Genomic DNA, 20,392 nt, shown 5'->3' with positions numbered 1-20,392 from the left:
GCCCCCAATTTCATGGGGCGGGTCTGTAGGATTTCGGGATCAGCCACAGCAGAAGGAAGGATTACGAGCCGCCAAATCGGTGGGCGCGCTGGAGTGTAATTAGAACGAGGAGATCAAACTGAACACGCACTTCGAAATCCTTCAATTCCAGAGTCCCGGACTTGTTCTGTATGTAATTATTTGTTTCTTTGCCTATATATAGTGTTCCCCATCTCGCCACCCAGGACTGATGGTGATGTGATCACCTCCGTCCGCATTCTTTGTCACTCTTTGCTCATAATCATCCCCGAACACAATGCTGACTCTCAAGAGCGCCCTTCCTGCGGCAGTATTGCTGTTGCTCTGCCCTCGCAGTTTCGCGAAGTCTACCTGCGCGAAGCCCATCCGCTGGGTCGACTGCTCCGAACATGTCCCTTCGACCCTTGATCTGACGGGTGTCAACCTCAACAACCTCCCTCCCACTCTCCACTGCGGCCAGCTCGATGTCCCCATGGACTATTCCAGACCGCTCTCCCCAAATAACACCATCACGCTTGGGTTGGCCATGTATCGTCCGGCCAAGCCCAAAGGCGTATTGTTTATGTTTGTCAACCCCGTAACCATCCATCCATGTTTATATGCCACTAATACTCCTTTCTGGTTTACAGAAACACCGGAGGCAGCGACCCAGTAGCAGTAGCAGCGTGGCAGTTTGCCCTGGGTCAGACCACCGAGTTCTCAGGCCTCACAGACTACGACTTGATGAGTATGAATCACGCCCTCCCGTTCCCTCGGGGCATGTGCGAAAGGAAGAAAAGCAATTGACGTAGTACTTACCTCCTCTAGTGATGGATGTCCGAGGTACTTACAGCTCAAATCAACTTAATGTCTCCCTTGAAGTATTCGGCGGTTATCCACTTGAATAGTTAGTAACATCGTCACGAAAGCCCCCCTGTCTAGGGATGCCACGCTAACATCGTCTTCACCCTTCCAGTCCCCAAAGCGAGGCAGAGTTTGAAGTCTTTCGACAAGCTTCGGCCGAGGTGTTCCAATCTTGGATCGGTTCCAGCTCCCCACCTGGTATCATTCAGTTCGTCGGGACGAAAGAGGTGGTGCGGGACTACGAAGAAATCCGCAAGGCGCTTGGATATGACAAGGTTCATTTCCTTGGGGAGTCATAGTAAGTGAAATGACGGCGGCAGGGTGTCCCCAAGTTTTGTGATGGATTCTAATCTCAGTTGGTGTTCCACTTCCCTCAGTGGCTCCTTCAGAGCTCAACGATATGCCCTCGCTTTCCCAAAAAGGGTCGGCCACTTTGCCCTCGATGCTGTTGTGCCCTACGGACGCGTGCGTGGACCCAACCCAACCCTGTTTAAATCTCCAACCCGTCACTAAAAGTCTCCGATACCTAGAATCTATACGACGAGGCACAGGACCACGTCAACTCGGTCAACCGGGGAATGCTTCGGGCAGATGCATATTGCCAGGCCGAGCCTTCGTGCCCCTTTCGAGATCAGGGCGCAGGCAGCGTGCTCAAGGTAAATTAATCCCTTTGGTGGTGAATCTTGGAGACTGGGTGGTGTGCTCGCTGACACTGGAGAAACCAAGGTCTTCCAAAAGATCCTGGCGAATCTCAAGCAAGCGGCGGAAGCATGCACAGATCCTACTGACTGCCCGGATCTACTCCCCGTTCCGGCGGTCCAGCAAGCGATGCTTTCGAGCCTCCAGGGCCAACCCGACTTCTCCACGATCATAAAGGCATTGGAAAGTGCGGTGCAGGGAGATTTCAGCGCTTTGCTAGGAGACCAAGGAGCACCTACAGTCGAGGGCGTCGTGGCGCTGCCCCTCGAATGTGGCGATATTCGTAATTACAATCCTCTGACTCAAGAACTTCCGTCGCATTGACCTAATCGTGTTCTAGCCTACAATACATACACCTATTCGGATTTCAAACGAGCACTGGAAGTAGGGTTGACTGTAAGGCGATGTCTCTCCGATGGCTTTCGAGAATGCAAGCTGATCAAATGTGCCAGCGAGACGTGACCGGGATTGGGATGACACCAACTTGGCAGCTCCAGGTAAGAGGCATCGGGCCTATCTCCTTCCAAGTCACCTCACCTGCCCGCCATTTAAGGCACTCTGCATCACAAACTGACCCATATCGCGATAGCTCTACTGTTCTGGGTATCCATTCTCAGTATCTGGCCCACCCAACTTGCCAATCTCGAATAACATGTTGCTGGTAACAGCAGATTTTGACGTCGAGTAGGTTTCAACTCTCTACACAGTCATGGGTCTCTTCCTTTTTGCTCACCATGTACAGCGCCCCGACAGAATGGACCACCTTCGCGTGGGGGAATGCTCGCAACTCTGCACTTGTCGTCCGCCACGGAGACGGTCATGTCTCCTTCCTGCGTAAGGACTCCCCACAACCCCCAACCCCCACCCCCTTGCCCAATCATCGTAGGACGGAGACATGCTCATGATTTTATACTTGCAGACGAAAGTCAGACATCGACATCGATTACCAAGGAATTTCTTCGCACGGGGAGACTCCCAACACCCAGGCATGATACAAACGTATCGGTATATTCACCCGGCATGCACAGGCCTCCTGTTTCGAATCCATACAAAGTCCCCATCCTAGCGCCTCTAGAGTAACAAGCTCTTGGTGTATCAGAGGCTAGGGGGTGCCTATGGGCTTGTACAGAGATCAGGGCTTAGATCAATGCATCCGCGTGCCAAGATTGTACTTTTTTAACTTCATCCTGTGTCCTTCAAACTACTTCGTTTCTGTTAATAGATGGAAGGCATGGGAATTTATTACATCTCTCATTAGACTAGTTCCTATACTACATTTTTACTTCGCTGATCGGTATAGTCTCAGCGTACTAATATAATCTGTGCATCCGAAGGGACCAGTTGGCTCTTCCTCGATACTGTCACCCCCGAGTTCGATATTTTCCTCCAATCTATCGCCTCACCTCCTATCACCTTTTACTGAGTCGCAGGCATGGCGGGTAATTATGATATGCGGGATCGCTCCACCAGGTTATCCTGGATTAACCAATAGAAGCTGCTCAAAGTCGAATTCCCTCAAGCCGGGCACATTTGTGAAAAAGTCGTCCAGCCACAGAGACTCGACAGAATCAGTCCAGGTGGTCTGCTCGGCGTTGTTGGCTCTATTAGAACCATCGCGATCATGTGTCATTGGGGACGAGTGCATGTCGAGTATGGCGCGAAGCTCCTTCGCGTCCTCCTCCTTGCGCCGCTGATGCAGGAGGATAAGCAGGTAGGCCGTGTCATAGGCCTCCTGCATGACGGCGCTGGTCCAGGTATCCCTCACCTGCTTCAGCACCGATAACGCCTCATGCAGTACTTTGAGGGATGCTCGACTGTCCAGGGCAAGCAATAAACAGATGACTTGGAAGGGAATGTTGGCAGCGTGGTGCCAGGGGCAGTACTCGGACACCATCCTCCGGGCTGCTTGCAACCCCCTCTGTACTAGCGACAGGACTTTCTCAATGTGGCAGTGTGCCCTGCTTGGCTTTTGGGCCCGCAGTCGCCGGAACACGCAGAGGACAAGGTTGACGTGAGCCATGACCAGTGGGGGCACCTCGTGCACCTGGTCCAACAGCTGTGCTAGATCCGACTCCAGATCCTCCGCCGACCTCGTCTGGTTGGGGTCGAGCACTTCGGTCAGGGGCATCAGGCCCAGCAGCTGAGATGTGGGGTCGCCGTGCTTCGGAGTTAGCGGCCTAGTGGAGGCATTTGGAAGCGTGATTCTGGCGCGGCCGAGATCGAACGATGCCCAGATGTTCAGATGCTGGGCCATCCCCCACAGGCGGCGCCGGACGTCCACATTGACGGCTTCTGGCGATTCATCGAATACCGTCTGGGATGGCACCTCCTGGTGGACTCGAGCCGCTTCGGCGACATGCATTAGGGAACAGCTCGCTAGCCATGTTGCGTGTGGCGTTGCAGCCATCCGCAGATAGGCCACCCGTAGGACCCATCCGGCAACCGTGTCGATCGAGGGTGGCGAGGAAAGGGATTCCTGCTCTAGCAGGGCCCTGGCCGACTCGACGAGGTCGGGCTCTATGGCCGGAGGCGATGGCTGTGAGAAGTGGAGGCCAAGAGCTGCCACGCCGCAGAGGACTTGATCGTAAGGATCGACTGCCCCCCTATCGGTGGCCCATCTCTGGTCGAGCCGCTCCAGGAATGTGTTGCGGTCGATGAAGCCATAAACGACGGCCACCTTTTCAAAGTATGTCTGTGACAAGCTTGTCATCTCAGCATGCGACAATATGCTGGTGATGGGCCGCGGGTTTCTCGTCACGTATCCATCGCCAAGCCGCTGACCGGTATTCCACGCGAACAGACTGAGCCGTGGCGCATTGTTTGGGTCGATGTTCAAGCCTAGCTTTCGGGCAAATGCTGCGCCCGAGTTCGCTTCGAGAGATTGGACATGAGCGCGAGCTTCCTCTGGGAGAGCAATGTGACCACCAGCTGACCCCTGGCCCCTCGTCCCGTGGGATTTCCGGGTTTCGCTGCCATCGAGAGGAGAAATTGGCGGGGCAGAGTCTGGAGACAGTCCTTGACGAGCGACCATACTGGGCCTACCGTTGCCTGCCCTCGCTGAAGCCGCGTAGTGGCAGTCATACTCGAACTCGGTGCAAGTGCCGCACGGATCCTGGCCGTTGCATCTTCGCTTGCGCTCCCGACAAGGAACGCAGGCCACTCTCGCGCGGCGCCGCTTCCTTGGAGCTTCTCCTACTTGTGGAACCATACGTTCCTCGCCCATCAGCTTTGATGGGTTGGCTCTGGGTTTATCCGATCGTCCCGAGGGAGTCCAATATGTTGGGTGACTCAGATGGGATGGGATCGAAGTTTCGGATGTTGCGGGAATTGCGGATCTGTGGTCGCTGATTTTGGTTTCGAAGGGGCTGACTAACCAAACAACCAGCTCCATAAAACCTCCCTTAATGACTGATGCCCTGGCATTTGGGCAGGATTGCACATGATAGACCTAGTGGCATGGGATATGATTATTTACAGACGAGACTGGAAAAATATGGGCGTTGAAAAGATTCACTTGGTTTGTAACGAGCCCTGGCAGGCGAGAGAAAATTCAGCGAATGCGTCATCTGGGGATATTGCGGGTATTGCGGGAAGAGCCCCTGGAGAGATCCATATGTCTATATATATATATATCCAACTTCTTTCCCGGGTGATAGCTGTACTGGCGAGCAAGTCGAAGGAAAAAGGAAAAATATCGTTTGGTTCGTCGCCAGCAGCCTCTTCCAAACTCATTCAAGACTCCAGACCTCAGTCATGGGTCCCGAAGTACAACAAACCGCCGAGGAACATGACTCCACCACCTCTCGGGATGACGAAAAACAACTTCCTGCACCTCCAGACGGTGGCTCCCGGGCTTGGCTCCACGTATTCTTCTGTCACATGGTCTTCTTCAACACCTGGGGCGTTACCAACAGCTACGGCGTTTTCCAGCAGTACTACACGCAGACCCTCGACAGCGCGCCCAGCAGCATAGCGTGGATCGGAGGGATCCAGATGTTCCTCCTGTTCTTCGGCGGCGTTTTCTCCGGGCGTGCCACCGACGCCGGGTACTTCCGCCACTGTTTCTTCGCCGGTGTCGGACTGCAGGTTCTCGGCATGATGCTGGCCTCCCTCGCCTCGCGCTACTACCAGATTTTGCTCAGCCAAGGCGTTTGCGTCGGGTTGGGCAACGGCTTGGTCTTCACGCCGGCCCTCTCGGTCACGAGCTCGTACTTCAAGAGACGTCGTGCCCTCGCCGTGGGAATATCCGCCGCTGGTGCCGCGACTGGCGGCATGGTGTACCCGGCGACAGTCAACTCTCTCCTCCTTCGTTCGGAGCACCTTGGCTACCCCTGGACGATGCGCATCTTTGGGTTCATAATGCTGGCCACGTACATCCCGCCGATGGTTGGATATCGTCCGTACCTGCCCCCGCGCTCGACGGGACCGCTCGTTGATCGGTTTGCGTTCCGCGAGAAGCCCTTTGTGTTCTTCACAGCCGGCATGTTCTTCGCCTTCTGGGGCCTGTACATGTCGTTCTTTTACCTGGGCATTTTTGCGAGGGAGACGCTCCACATCGGGGACTCATTGAACCTGCTCATCATCCTCAATGGAGTCGGGGTTGTTGGGCGCATACTTCCAGGGTTGATTGGTGAGCGATTCACGGGGATTACAAACATGACGATTCTTTTCGCCATCATATGCAGCCTGTGCATGTATTGCTGGTCCGCAATACATAGTGCCCCGGGCCTCTACGTCTGGGTCGTCGTGAATGGGTTGTTCGCCGGCGGTATGCAAGCTCTCCTTCCCACGCTAGCGACACGCCAGGCTCCCGAGCCGGATAAGGTTGGCACCTGGACGGGGATGGTGCTCACAACGGTCAGCTTTGCCTGCTTGACATCGGCACCGATCCAAGGCGCGCTGATACAGGCTGATGGTGGAAGCTACTTGGGGGCTCAAATGTTTTCGGCTTCGTCAATTATGTTGGCTGCTGTCTGTTTGACTCTGAGTCGGTGGAGTCGAGTAGGTTCGGTGTTATGGGTCAAGGTTTGACAAAGTCAAAATAATCTGTGCCTGTGGTGTGGACAGTGAGTGAGTAATTATATTTACATGTCATTTTCCTAGAAACTTCCTCGCCAGCCGAGCAATGGCAGCCAGCTTGCCCATCTTGTCCCCGTACTTTATTTCCTCATTCACGGAATCCTCAAAGGTGTTCCATACCCAGATGTATGTTGATTTTGACTGGCCCATGTTAAGAAACGCGCTTCTCATACCTGCCGGACTGACGTTCAAGTCATTCGACGTGATGGACAAGTGCTCGGCCATGCTGGCAAGAGCTCTCTGATTCTCTATGGTCCAGTAGTGACCGAGCCGGATGCACTCCAGCACAAGCGTGGCCAGGCCAGTGGCCAGCGCCGTGGCCACGGAAGAACCCGTCTGCGCATCCCCCAGCTGCTTGTTAGGTGCCTGATCGTTGGGGAACATTTGGTGGCCGGGGAACGAGAAATTCACGCGGTGCGGGTCGCCCACCATGTCGAGTGTGGTCCCGGTCGCCTTTGCCGCGCCGATACGAAATATGTCGGCCATGTTGGAGGCATACGGATACGTAATGTCTCCAATGTCGCCCTGATCGCTTGCCGCGCAGAACATGATGATTCCGGCATTGGTGGCCTTCCGGATGGCGTTGTCAAAGTCGACTTTCTCGGTGCCCTCTGGCACCTTTAGTGTCCAAGCCATACAGATGATCTTGACCCTTTGGTCAATGGCATGCTCAATTGCCTATATGGTTCGAAAGAGAGTTAGAAATGTGTTTCTGTGGACGGATCGGTGCGTTACTGTAATTACTTCAATGGCACTCCTCGTGTCAATAGGCAGAGACGATGACCCATTTTGAGGCATCAGAGTCCGAAGCTTGATGACGTAGATCTCGGCCGTGCGACAGATCTTGCGGATGAATTGAGCCATCGATGTGCCGTGTCCACTGGTCGAGATCCAGTAAGGGGAGTTCCTCTGGCCATTCTCGTAAAAGTCGAAGCTCTTGCCCCTGAACAGTTTGCCACCAAACGAGGCGCTCGTGGTTGTAACGCCATCGTCGATCAGAGCGATTTTGGTCGGTTTCAGGGCAGGGCGTTGCCGGGTCAGTTCATCGCCTGGCCGCGGCACCTGTAGGAACAAGTTGAAGAATTCGGCCATGCATTGGATCCATCGGTGCTGATCCACTTGGCTTTCCTGCCTCGATGCGCCAGCGGAAGCCTCGGCATGCTGGCTCGGGGTTTCTCGAGGACCGCCGCTAGGACGCAAGAAGTCGACTCGCGGTTTCTGCTGACCGTCGTCGGTGGGCCAGAAGTGAAGCAGTCGTCTTCTGAACAGTTCCAAGTTCGTGTTGGTCCGGCTATGCGACTCGAGGCCATCCTACACGAACAAGGGGGCCGGGGGGGGGGGTTAGCAAATGCAACAACCGGGCGGGCAGCAAGGATAATTAAGACGTGATAATAATTACCTCGAGAACCACGACGAAAAGTGTCTCCAGCTTGGGCAACTGCGGTAGGCCTTCTTTTTCGCTCCAAGCTCGCAGGGTCGCGTTATTCCCGCTCCACTGGAGATAGAGCTCGCGCACATGTCCACCGATTCTGCAGATCGAGGACGGACAGAGATCAGGCCGGCGCCAGTCCAGAATCTCAACCTTCATGTCGTGGAGCGCAGCTTCTATCTCTTCGTCGCTGTGGCACGCCGGGCCCATGTCATCCACAATGACTCTGATGACGCGCTGAACTCCCATGCTTCGCAACCAATCGAATATGCGCCTAACATCGTTTCGGCCACGGCCGGGGCGTGGCGCTCCGTCTTTCCCCAGGCTGAACTCCATCTGGGGAAGCGCGACATACTGCAACGTCGAGTCGAACTCGAGCGTCGCCCAGTGTTGCTGGAACTCTTCAATGGTCATCTTCGTTGTAGGTTTGGGTACGAAGTCAAACCACAAGACCTTGGTTGACGCAGTTCCTAATTAATTAGGTCGTCGGGTGGACCTTCTGATTAGCCTTTATTTCAGAGAGAGTCGGGGATGGGTTTTGTTTGGCAAGGAAGAAGAAGGAGTGAGTGAGTGCAACGGGAAACGAACTGCCTACCGCTGTCGTCGTTGACGGAGAGGCACCGAACGGCATGGTCGGGACTCATCATCCTCAAGCAGAGCAACTTTAATTCCTCCCTAATCTTGTCCGCGACATCCGCCGAGATTTGCCCCTTCTGGGGCTTATCGTTGTTGCTTCCGGCCATGTCTTCGTTTGGGAAGTCTGGTATTCTGGCCATGGCCTGCAGGAAGCTGTTTGCGGGCAGGATATCCGTGTCTGGATGTAGCCGAGGTCTCATTACTGGCGTCATGGTCGGCTTCGCGGATCCTGGAGGGATCGGCCCAATGCCCCCGGCCTTTGGGTTGTGCCGGTCTCTTGCCTTATTAGCATCAGGCATTGGTACAGCAGGCTTCTGTGCATCGAGCCTTTCAGCTACCGACGGTGGCTTCATCGGCGATCTCGGGACTGTCAAAATTGTCAGATCGGGCTTGCTCGGGGCAGGGAGTCGAGCTTTCGCCCTCGACTGGTCGAACGCGGCAATTTTGCGCGTGTACTCGTGATACTGGTAGACCGAATCAGCCCGGTCGGGGGGATAAGTCGTCTTGATCTCCAGCGCAGACGGGCCCCGCGCCAGGAGGTGCTGCACAACCTCAAGCTGTCCCTCGGTGCATCTTCTGTAGTCGACCGCTAGGTGAAGGGGCGTGCGTCCGTTGGAGTCTTGGACGCAGAACATGTCCTCCGGCACCATCTCGATGATCTTCTTGAGGAGGTTGGGGCTGAAGTTATGCTGGTTCCTCATGGCTGTGTGTAGGACCGTTGTGACGCGGGTGTCGACGTTGAGCAGGACTTCGAGCTCGTACTTCAAGGCAGCCCGGACTCGGTCGGTTGTGACAGGACCGACGCTTTTGAATATGCCGTCAAGAAACACCGTGTTTCCTTCGGCGAGGGCGGCATGCGTTGGCGACCTGTTGTGGTTGTCTAGCGCCGCCATCTGGCTGTGACATGTGCCTTTGCTGACGAAAGATGCGACAAGCCACTTCACCGGGAGCTTCGGGCTCGAGTCGTAGGCGAGAACGTGGAGAAACGTCTTGCCGTCGTTGGTCCTCCGCAGGCGCAGGGTTTCCAAATGGCGATCCATGAGCTCTGGGATCTGACTATGCCGCTGGTCTTTGGTCATCTTCTTCACCTCCTCGCGGACCCCCTCAAAGACCTTCCGAGCCTCGTCGATTCCCCCAATCTCCACGGTCGATTCCTCATCCGTATCCGACACGATGATATCTTCATCGTCCAAATTCCTGTCATTCATTGTGAACGATGGTGGTGACGGACTAAGACGCAGCCGTTCGGCATGTAATTAGTCTGTCGGCTTTTGTAATATTATCTATTTATTTAATCGCCGTCTCAGCTCTCAACTTGGAGGGTGAGGGGGCTGGGCTGGGCGAGTTTCGGCAGCAGCCCGGTGAGAAGCCCGACCGCTTGTTACTTTCTGCGACTTCCAATCGTCCCGCCTTACGGACCCGTATAGCCTCACGGTTCCAGCTCCCATGCCCGCATTTGTTAGATGCTTAATTAGAGGATAATTACTCCACACGCACATATGGCGTATCGCAGCTACAGTTCCTTCGACGACAATGGTCTCGACAACCAACCGGGAGCCGGACAGGCGCTTGCCTCATTCGCTGTGCCCCTGTACATAACTGGCGACGACGAAAACACGTTCCGTGTCAAAAACAAGTCTTTGGCCGACTGGCAGCGGCGCTTGGTCATCGATCGGGTCGAAAAGGCGCTTGATATCCAGTGTCTGCTCGAGGATGTGGTGCACGGATCGTTCACCGAGGATGGCAAGTTGATGCCCGCCACCCTGATGGTATTCAAGTTTCGGGTCGATCCCAAGAAGCATTCGCGTCGCATCATCCGCGCCCTGATCAACATTGAGTTCATCGCGATGGATGCGGGCGACGAGCCGCCGTCGGTCCATGCGATCGCTCCGGACGAGAGATGGTCAGTCGTCCCGACGACCGACCACGAAGAGATCACCAAGGGCGGTAGGCTGACCTTGGGCCTCTCGTCGTTGATTCCGATCAATCTGGGAGGGGAGGCGATGCTGGAGAAGACAACGAGTCGGGACATTAGCGACGCCACAACCGTCACTGGGTCGATTCATCACGGCGAAGGGATCGACTCTGGAGACCCTACTGCCTGTGCCTGGGCCCTCCTCGAGAACAAGACCCGCAAGACCGGAGTCCCGGATAGCCTGAAAGTGGCGATTGTCTTGAAGAGAAAGGACGAGAAACCGTTCAAGGCCGCGGTCAATGTCGAGGCTCGCGCTGACCTGTTCACTCGACTGGAGTGGATGTTCAGCAAGGTTCCGTTGGATGATCCAGTGCTCTTCAATCCGGATCTGGAGCCAGCGGGGAGGGAGAGGCCGTTCGCGAGGGATGCACTTGGTACCAACTTTGACTGCGTGGCCGATGTGACATTCAGAACGGTGGTCAAGGATGCCGTCAAAGGGAAATGAGCCGTTGAAGACTGCTGGTTGGATTTGGCATGGCGGGACGGACGGACGGACGGACGGGAAGGGCCGATCCTTTATTTCACGGTGTACCTACTGTAATTATTAGTTTCCGACGCTACACTAAGCCTAGGTAGTCTGTCAAGCAGATAATAGTGGCGCAGCCCCGGCTTGTCAGGCTGAAAATCCTCTGCAACGTAACCAGTACATGCTCGGTACGAACTCCATGTCGCATTAGTGATTGGATGTCCACAATTTTCATGTCGGCGGCTCAACTCCCTTCCGTCACTTGGTCCCCTCGAAAATGTACCTAATTAGCAGGTCATCGAGTCCAGCCTCTCCAGTCTCAAATCGCGTCCCAAAGCACGCGCTTATTCCCAGACAACGCGAGAAGGGTGCGCGCTCCAGAGTGCAGAGTGCGTAGCTAGCGGCCATGCCTGCCGACAACGCTTCCACCGACCCGGTGCCTCAAACCGGATGACTGTATGTGCAGGAGGCAGGCCCAACGACCAAAAGCTTGATGTGGGATATCTCTCATCTTTCAACGGGCTTGCCGTGTTGAACTCTCCCAATGATGATGCTTTGATCCAGTGAGTGACTAGGGCAACCGACAATCGCGTCCGAGTTAAAGCCACTGACTTCATTTCCACGAAAGCGTCATTGCTGTCCACGGCATCTATGGCATCCGACAGAAACCGTGGGCGCGCTCCGACTCGCCCGAGTCGACCTGGCTGGAGCCTGCTTTCACAAGGGCGCTCCCAGGTCCAGTCCGGGTCATATCATACACGTATGAGTCGCCGCCAGCATTGTTGACACGATACGGCATCCAGCAAGAGGCTGCTCGTCTCCTAGACGCAATCTTATCACACCTGGAGTCTCACGCAGAGAAATACGAAAGCGCCGAGGTGAGCTGTTCCTCCAGTCCTTGCGTATCCGTGCTACCAATGCTCGACCGGAGGCTCAACTAGAGAGCAAGCAGCTTCCATGACTGACTAACAAATAACGCCAACAGAAATCTTCATCCGTTGTCTTCGTTTCCCATGACATCGGCGGGCTCCTCGTCAAGGCCGTGGGTGTGGTCTCCTGACTGCTTTTCTTCCTCCACGGTTCTAATGAAGACGCAGGCATTGATTAAAGCAAGACTCATGCCCGAGAAATACTCGAGGCTTACGTCTATCGTCAGGGGCCTAGTACGTCGCCCCAACATCTGCAATTATCTGGAAGAAAGAATATATGACTTGCGAGTATTGACAACAGTTTCAACTTTGCAGATGTTCTTCGCCTGCCCACACAGATGCAGCAGCTTGCAGAGCCTTCAAGATCAGTTTGTGACTCTGCTCACACGGGACGAATCTCCACAACAAGACAATACAGCAACGCTGGCCCGGAGCCTCGCTGAAACCGCAATCGAGATCAACGGCGACTTCATCCATATGGGGATGCTACTTCAGGCGGGTGTCGCCAATATTTTCTCAACGGATGAAGACGTGCGGCTTCGGGTAAGTCCGGACAGTCACGTCACTGCATTTAACGGCTTGTCCGCTCTCATGAGTAATTAATTCTGCACTTTTCTGACAACCTGTGGGCGCTGAAGGTGTTTGACAAGTATACTGTCACGCTGGATATCCCGTCAGAGCGGCGGGTCGCGAGTCCCAAGCCCCATGTCAACCTCACCAAGGCCTTTCTCCACTTGAGAGACATCGATAAGCCGGACTTCAAAGGCGCCGTGGACAAGAGTTGGGCCTGTGAGTCATTACCCGCGGTGCCTTTTTTAATCTTGGTCCCTGACATCAGCGCTGTGAAGTCTCGGACCTAGAACCTGAGACGGTTAACAGGTTGCACATGTTCATCTCTCAGGTCGCCCCCATCTATCCTCCAAGGCGCGCCGCGGACCCATCAGACATGTCTGCCCTCTCTGGCCAACAAGCTGTGCTCAAAGACTTTGTGGGCCGCAGGAGCAGCTGTGTCCTTCACGTCGGGTGCGCATCTGGCACTGCTGCCACGTCAATGGCATCCGAATCTATCCTGTCTTACATGTCCCAGTACGCCCCTAGACCGAAGACTTTCCACTTCGAATTCGACGCCCGCGACGTCCGTCTTAACAATGTCGACGCCATGATGCGGTCACTCTGGGCCCAGCTAGTTTGCGACTCAGCTTGGCCACTTGCGTTCCGGATCAAATGGGCTCTCATTCGACAGTCTGTCACGAACCCACGCCTTGCTGCCGACAGCTTGTACCACAGCTGGAGATATTTCCACTTTACTAACGACTGCGACAAAGCCATTTACGTTGTGAATGGTCTGGATAAGTGCGACGAGTCCTGGCGATGCTTCGTGTCTGAGATTCGGGACATCATCAGCACCACCGACAGTCTACTCAAGATCATCATCTTGACTGCTGACGGCTCAGAGAAAAGTGCCGAAATTCGGGACATGCTGGCCACGCTCCCTGCGCAGAACCACGCGGACCTTGACGCGTCGTCAGTACTCACTGCCGGGTCGGGGAGCTCGCCCACAACGCAGGAACGCTTCCAACTGGCGCTGCTTCTCGACAAGATGCCGAGGTTCAAGCCTCTGGCATCGAGCCTGGAGGCCTGTTTTTTGAAACCTGGCTGGGACTCGGATCTCGTGCACGTGGTTCTCAAATGGCTGAGACACACCAAGCTGGCCACAAGCGTTGTCGAAACACAAATCCGCGCCATGGATCCATCCTCCCCTGCATCCGTCTTCGCAGCCATCGTCGGTACAGTCCCCAAAGAGCGCCAACTGTGGTTGCGCAGATTTCTCTTCTGGACACAGGTTGCCAAGCGACGCCTCCGGGTCAGGGAATTCTGCGCGGTTTCGACGTTGGCGGTGGAATTATCGAGAGAACCCGACATCTCCAAGCTGCAGCCAAGCCACAGCTTCTACTGGAGGTGTGCCCTGGACGATGTCCGAGAGTGGCTTGGCGGCATATTTGTCGTCAGGGACGGCGAGGTCTGTCTCGGACACGACGCATTCGACGAGGTTCTGAGGCCAGAGACAAGCGATGGCGAGCTCTACAGAGGTCACTTTGTCGTTTTGGAAACCTGCACCGCCTATCTCTCCCTTGCAGGGCGTGGGAGACACTCGCCAGTAGTATCCGTACTCGACTCTGAACCCCGTCAGAGCGACGAGGGCGACTCCGATCTGGTGAGCCTGGTCGGTTCTCTGCCTTACGCGATTGAGCATTGGGCTTCGCACTACAAGCATCTGAGAACGAGCTCCGACGAGTTCATGCACTCCCAAGACCAATTTGTGGCTGCCCTGCTCGGAGATGCAAACTTCCTGCAGTACTGGGAACCGGCGTACCGCAACACACTGAGCCCGTTTATGCGGCGACCGGTCTCCGAGGAGCGATTGAGTCCGCTGGTCGCCGCAGCTGAGCTGGGACTTGATGATTTAGTGCGAGAGTTCCTACCCGCATCTAGCGACGAGCGCCGGGTTGCATTGGAAGAGGCAGCTAGAAACGGAAGATTACGCACAGTCATGATCCTCCTGGAACCTGACGCCGAAGACGACGGGGCGAAAGCTGAATCTCACATCCCCTTCACCGAGGAGGCAGTCCTGGCAGCTTCTGTGTGCGGCAACGACCAGATATTCCGAGAGCTGGTGAAGAGGATGGTCCTTTGCCGCAACCAGCATCAGAAGAAGAAGTACTCTTCCTTACCCATACTCCTCCTCCAGGCTAGTTGGCTGGGGCTGGACGATGTTGTCAAGCAGCTGTTGGATCTTGGAGCAGACCCCAACCTGCAAGATATGACAGAGACGAGTGCACGCTTGCCCCTCCACTTCGCCGCTCGCAGAAACAAAGTGCATGTCCTCAGGGTGCTCCTGGACGCCGGAGCAAGTCTCACTGCGAAGGAACAAGACGGAGCCGGGGCGAATGCCTTGCATGCTGCTTGCAACTATGGGGCGAAAGAGTGCGTCGAGGAGCTGGTGAAGAGAGGCGCACCGTTGGAGAGCAGAGAAGGTGCTGGGAATTTAACGCCGTTACACCTCGCCAGCCAGCAGGGCTATTACGAGATAGTCCAGTTCCTGCTCGAGCAAAGGGACGACCCCCAAGATTATACGGAGGCAGATGTTTCTCCCCTCTCTCTCGCCGCTATGTATGGCATGCCACGCTGCGCGGAGATGCTTCTGCGACACAAGGCCGACCCGAATGTGCCCAAAAGCAAACCACCCCTCAGGGGTGCGGTCATGAACGAGGACATTGCCATGTGTCGTATGCTTCTCGATTATGGAGCACACGTCGACCACGTATTGGAAGGACAGTCGCCATATCTCGTCCAGGCGGTCGAATTCAAGAACATGGAGCTCGTGAACCTTCTACTCGAGTACGGGCCGAATGTCGACCTCAGCCAAATCAACACCGGTAGCACACCGTTGTCGATGGCCGCAGCCCTCGGGTTTGGCGAAGCAATCCGGCGACTGCTCACTGCCGGGGCAAGCATTGAGCTTCAGAACTCGACCGCGCAGACGCCCCTTTGGTCCGCCGCTCGAGAGGGCCACGAAGAGGCCACCAGGATCCTCGCAGAGGCCGGCGCCGATGTAAATGCGCCGGCTGCCTCCGACTGGGCGCCTCTGCAGCTTGCCTACAACAGCCCCGGCGTAACACGCATTCTCCTGGATCACGGCGCAGATGTGAACCATGAGTCGGCCGGAGGCACAGCGCTGCGCCTGGCAGCATATTGGAACGAACCTGAGGTGGTGAAGCTGTTGTTAGAGAAGAATCCCAACCTGACAACCGCGTTCGTGACTGCACTAGACAAAGGGCACCATGAGATTGTTGGGCTCCTTCTGGAGGCTGGCGCCGACGTCAATCACGTCTATCCCTTGGGCACGGGCTTCAACGCCTTGCGCCGGGCCATCAAGGCGGACAGCGACGAATCGGTGCGGGTCCTCTTGGAATTCAATCCTGATGTCAAAACCCGGGACTACGAGGAACGTACTGTACTCCACGCGATCCACCACTCGACTCCCGTGTCGTTGGTGAGGCGACTCGTCAATGCCGGGTCGGATCTAGATGAAGAGGACAATGTCGGACGCACGCCTCTCTGGTCTGCCGTCATAGGATCCAACGTTGAGGTAGCTAGATATTTGGTGTCAAAGAAGGTCAGGCTGCAGGGCTTTGGTGTCCCCGGTGAGGACGGCCTGATGCATGCAGCCTGTCGGTTTGGCAGCCTCGCCATGGTCGAATTCATGATGCAACAGGGTCTCGATGTCAACGCCGACGGCGGTTGGCTGGGGACGCCCCTGCAGGCCGCATGCTTGCGAAGCCCGTTCGACAGCTTCCCCGAGGAGAATCAGGTCTCAATCGTTCGCTACCTGATCGGCGAGGGCAAAGCAGACGTCAATGCCGCCACGGGGTTGCATGGATCTCCCTTGAATACTGCGGCCGGCGTGTGTTGCTCGGAAATTGTCGGCCTGCTCGTCGACGCAGGGGCTAGGGTTGATGCGGCGGACCCGGTCGTTGGAATGACCGCCACGCACCTGGCCTCCTCGAATTCGCTCGCCGCCCTCCACGCCCTCAAGCTCGACGAGCACGACGACGACGCAAACTTCAAGCGACGAGACCTCACGGGCAGACTTCCGCTTCACTACGCTGCCTCGAGCGGCGACGTTGAAGTCTTGAAGGAGGTTCTGGCGAGGTCGCGGCGAGTTGGCCTGCAGATCGACGAGCGCGACCACGACGGATGGACCCCTCTCATGTGGGCTGCCAGGACGACGGGCTTGTGGTGGACAACTAGGACATACGATCATGTGGGCGTCATCAACTTGCTCCTGGATGAAAATGCCGACACATCCGTCACTGCGCGCGGGATCCGTCGAGAATGGACGCCGTGGAAGGTGGCGAGGTATCACGGTGCTGATCCAGAGATTGTGCGCCGGCTTGCTCCGAAAGGCTCTGCAAAGAGCAGCAACGACGCCACAACACCAAAGAGTTCACCTGGGTCTGCCTGCAACTGCTGTTTTCTGGTACGTTTTGGTCCGGAAGCATTTTCCTTCTTCTTCCTGCTCCCCAGCTCGACTAACACGGGCTGTAATTACCCACCAATCAATTAGGGCATCTGGGGTATCTTCTACAAGTGCTTCTCGTGCAAGGTCAGTTTTGACTTGTGCTTCAAGTGCTATCGACTCAAGGACGTCCTACACCCACAGCACGAGTTCGCCGAGTATGGCCAGGATTGGGATGAGCAGATGGAAGAGCCTGTTGCTCGGGGCATAGTTCGTTCCGATACCATGGCCTCCGAACATGCCATTGACGGCGCCGCTGGAGAAGAGGACGATGACGAGGAGGTGCCGTACGACAGCGGTTCCGAGTAGAGTGACTTTCGCAGGACAGGCTCTGAATAATGCAGCATTATATCACTGCCTCGAGAACCGGAATACATCTACGAGTTCACGTAGAGTGCCGTAGTACCGATGCCCTAATTATCATCTGCTAACTACACCCTCCCTCCCTCCCTCACTCACTCACTCCCACCCAAGACGCCAATCCCCCTCAGCAGCCTCCGCCTCAGCACCCTCTGATACCACCATCCGAGGTACGTCAAGACCGACACAAACCCCACAGCCGCGTACCCGCACGCGCTCCAGTACGCGCTCATGGCGCGGTGCTCGGCCGTGTCAGTGGCGAGGTTGAAGCGGGCGGCGTCGCGGTCGCGCAGCCAGGCCGCGGCGGGGATCGCGCACAGGCAGTTGCCGTACACGCCGAGCAGCTGCAGGATCGTGCCGGCAAAGGCCGTGAACAGCGCCGCGCCGAGGGCCGCGAGGGCTGGGGCGATGAGGGCCGCGGCGTGGGGGAGGCGCGGGCAGGGGGCGCTGTGGTGGGTGCGCCAGGTGCTAACGACGACGAGGATGAGCTGCGAGGCGGTGTAGACTAGGAAGGTTAGAGCTCTAGAAGCAATGGTCAGTCTGATTTTGTGTAGTACCGTTACTCTGAGGAGTGTGAGCATGTGAGGTGCTGCTTACCGGCAACTGATACAGATCCTGGGCGTTGTGTATGAAATCACAAAAGCCAGAGTGGTCGGATATAGGATCAACAAGAAAGCAGACAGGGGGACGAGCATCAAGCAAAATATGGGCTGCAGCTCAGGCTGCCCTGGGTGTATGCATCCGCTCATCCTTCCCGGCGAGGCTCTGTTGTTGCTTGGCTGGAGCGTCCTCTCTAGCCACCTCTTCTTCATGATCCCCCTGTCCCACAGCGCAACCGGCATGAACTCGGCCTTGAACACGCGCGACATACCAAAGTGGAACCTGTGCGGCCCTTGATCAGCATGGTGTCGCCTCTGGTCCTTGTGTCGGTCCTTCTGACTACCGTGGCCCTTATCGGCGCCGGCCACGATGCTCGCCACCGTGCTTGGGTTGTTGCTGGCAAGGGCGCAGGAGCTGATGATGGTGACGTGCGTGATGACCGTCCACCACATCCCAAACGAGAGCGACAGGGCTGTCGAGTTATCCCCGATGTGGTCGCGAAGGGTATCGAGGGTGACAACGAAAGAGCCGATGAAGAAGAGGACTGGTGCGCCGACGAGAGAGCCGAACGTACCCTGGCAGTTGAGCATCGAGATTAGATGGGTTTTGGTCTCTTCTAACCTAGGCACGACGGCCTCGTTTGGGACTGGGGTCGTGGTGGGTTTGGCAGCCGGCTTCACACCGTTGGTGGTCTTGGCTGGTAAATCTGCGCTCGAGAACTTGTGTGCTGGTTCTGCCAGCCGAAGCGCGGCCTTGATTCTAGTATCTGGTGCGTTGTGTTCGAGATCCAGATTGCCACAGAGGACTGTAACCATGAGCTCAACTCGTTCGTTCGCCGACAGGGACACGTTATGGTCGATGTATCTGAGGATTTCAAAGTCGAGAACCAACTCGGTGATGCCTCCAACAAGGATGGGTCCGGCACCGACGAATATGGTGAAGATCCAGACCGTCATGTCAATGGTCACAATAATCCCAGACACCACCAGAGAGGCGAGGAGACGGGGGAGCCTTAGCAGGCGCTTATCGCCAAACTCGAACAGGAAATCCGGGACTTCCCATTTCCGCCGTCGTGGGATCGTTATGCAGAACACCACTACCGGGAAGATGTACTGGATCAGTAAAGTGACGGGCCCGGTGGATGTCGAAAGCGGCGAGAGGTGCCAGCCAGGGCATATCTGTTTGCACGTGCCGTAGTCCATGAGCACCATGGGTGCCGGCTCCGAACCGGGGGAGTAGGTCTGGCCACATATCTGGTCAACTCGGCTAACGCTGGCGTTCATGTACTGCGAGAAGCAGCTGTACTCCTGGCCCGGCAGAATCCACGATGGAGTACAGCTGGCGGGGAATGAGACATTGGGGCCGGTGAGACAGCTCTGGGCACATCCAGGCGTGCTTCGGCATACCTCCGTCACGTTCTGGCATTTCTGGATGTCGCAGCAGTATCGGAACTGGCCATCTTGCGCGAGTACGCCACCGGTAGAAAGAAGAAAAGCAAGGATCCAAGTAAAAGAGAACGTGAGAGGACAGAGTTGGCAACTCGTCCTCAAGGCTTTCCATGTCATCAACAGCATGTTGAGCTATTGACGGCGTTGCTGAAGCACATGTTTAGGAGTAAGGAGTCTTGATTAGTTTCGACGGATAACGGGGATCTCATATACTTACTCGAGAGAGATGCCAGCATTATTTGGACTTCGTATCACCGCAAAGCACAGCGATGCTTGACATTCCTCGTGGCAGCCTTGTCTGGGAGCGTTGATTTGTGGCTTGATTATGTGCTGGCAATTGTGCGATACCCCATTGGCCAGACTGCCAAGGTGTGGTGTAGCACTGCCACCGCCCACGCATCCGAATCACCCTCCACGTTCGCCCGATGACTCCCATCCTCCCAGCCCCAAGCGGGACCTCCCACCCATGACGACCATGTTGGTGGCGGAGCCTGTTGAACCTGATACTACATGCGTACTGTCATATCCTTCTTGAGGCCACAGTCCTAGTCAAAGAAGACGGAAATTTCTATATTTGGGCGGCTGAAGGCTGGGATGTTGGGCAGGAAAGTGGAGAGTCTGGCTAGGTGCGTGTTTGGGCTATGGGGATGCCTGGTGCCGTCACACCCTTAAACCAGTGTGGGTAGAGACAAAAGGTCCTCCTAAGGTGCTAAACTGCCGAGTCTTACACTCCCCCTCCTCAGTTCCACTTTACATCAACGTTTTTGGATGACAATTGTAATAATTATGCGATAAAGAACTTCAACTCCATCCGTGCAAGCCATGACTAG

The 20,392-nt window shown here is 55.9% G+C and overlaps 7 protein-coding genes across 7 annotated transcripts; 4 read left to right on the top strand and 3 right to left on the bottom strand.

The window, feature by feature from the left end:
• The first annotated feature begins 46 nt into the window (after nt 1-46).
• Nucleotides 47-2,785, top strand: QBC33DRAFT_248438 (uncharacterized protein). Its single transcript, XM_060422978.1, has 13 exons — nt 47-168; nt 313-582; nt 648-745; nt 826-904; nt 974-1,159; nt 1,239-1,326; nt 1,392-1,517; nt 1,588-1,843; nt 1,901-1,956; nt 2,013-2,057; nt 2,150-2,244; nt 2,303-2,394; nt 2,480-2,785. Exons 2-13 carry the CDS (start codon nt 491-493, stop codon nt 2,638-2,640), a joined length of 1,374 nt encoding a protein of 457 aa, XP_060279468.1. The 5' UTR covers nt 47-168; nt 313-490; the 3' UTR covers nt 2,641-2,785.
• A 37-nt stretch (nt 2,786-2,822) lies between these two features.
• QBC33DRAFT_550256 (uncharacterized protein) lies at nt 2,823-4,869 on the bottom strand. The gene has a single exon (XM_060429062.1). The coding sequence runs from the start codon at nt 4,781-4,783 to the stop codon at nt 3,032-3,034; it is 1,752 nt and encodes a 583-aa protein (XP_060279467.1). The 5' UTR covers nt 4,784-4,869; the 3' UTR covers nt 2,823-3,031.
• A 377-nt stretch (nt 4,870-5,246) lies between these two features.
• On the top strand, nt 5,247-6,591 carry QBC33DRAFT_598841 (major facilitator superfamily domain-containing protein; the record flags this gene model as incomplete). The annotated part of the gene is made up of 1 exon (XM_060432005.1): nt 5,247-6,591. Exon 1 carries the CDS (start codon nt 5,314-5,316, stop codon nt 6,589-6,591), a length of 1,278 nt encoding a protein of 425 aa, XP_060279466.1. The 5' UTR covers nt 5,247-5,313.
• A 60-nt stretch (nt 6,592-6,651) lies between these two features.
• On the bottom strand, nt 6,652-9,912 carry QBC33DRAFT_499759 (intracellular serine protease; the record flags this gene model as incomplete). The annotated part of the gene is made up of 4 exons (XM_060425656.1): nt 6,652-7,317; nt 7,384-7,950; nt 8,039-8,521; nt 8,653-9,912. The coding sequence occupies 4 exons, from the start codon at nt 9,910-9,912 to the stop codon at nt 6,652-6,654; spliced, it is 2,976 nt and encodes a 991-aa protein (XP_060279465.1).
• Nucleotides 9,913-10,044: 132 nt separating this feature from the next.
• QBC33DRAFT_550254 (uncharacterized protein) lies at nt 10,045-11,179 on the top strand. Its single transcript, XM_060429061.1, has one exon. It carries the CDS (start codon nt 10,204-10,206, stop codon nt 11,122-11,124), a length of 921 nt encoding a protein of 306 aa, XP_060279464.1. The 5' UTR covers nt 10,045-10,203; the 3' UTR covers nt 11,125-11,179.
• A 252-nt stretch (nt 11,180-11,431) lies between these two features.
• QBC33DRAFT_573569 (ankyrin repeat-containing domain protein) lies at nt 11,432-17,609 on the top strand. Its single transcript, XM_060430705.1, has 8 exons — nt 11,432-11,708; nt 11,774-12,023; nt 12,131-12,187; nt 12,243-12,308; nt 12,390-12,617; nt 12,713-12,863; nt 12,923-17,115; nt 17,203-17,609. Exons 1-8 carry the CDS (start codon nt 11,596-11,598, stop codon nt 17,461-17,463), a joined length of 5,319 nt encoding a protein of 1,772 aa, XP_060279463.1. The 5' UTR covers nt 11,432-11,595; the 3' UTR covers nt 17,464-17,609.
• Nucleotides 17,610-19,679, bottom strand: QBC33DRAFT_499751 (uncharacterized protein; the record flags this gene model as incomplete). The annotated part of the gene is made up of 3 exons (XM_060425655.1): nt 17,610-17,961; nt 18,112-18,735; nt 18,835-19,679. The coding sequence occupies 3 exons, from the start codon at nt 19,677-19,679 to the stop codon at nt 17,610-17,612; spliced, it is 1,821 nt and encodes a 606-aa protein (XP_060279462.1).
• Between the last annotated feature and the right edge of the window lie 713 nt (nt 19,680-20,392).

This window comes from Phialemonium atrogriseum, assembly GCF_030411735.1.
Source record: "Phialemonium atrogriseum strain 8032-3 unplaced genomic scaffold QBC33scaffold_33, whole genome shotgun sequence".
Taxonomy (NCBI): domain Eukaryota; kingdom Fungi; phylum Ascomycota; class Sordariomycetes; order Cephalothecales; family Cephalothecaceae; genus Phialemonium; species Phialemonium atrogriseum.
Note: the sequence above shows the minus strand (reverse complement) of the source record. Positions and strands in the feature narration are given on the sequence as shown.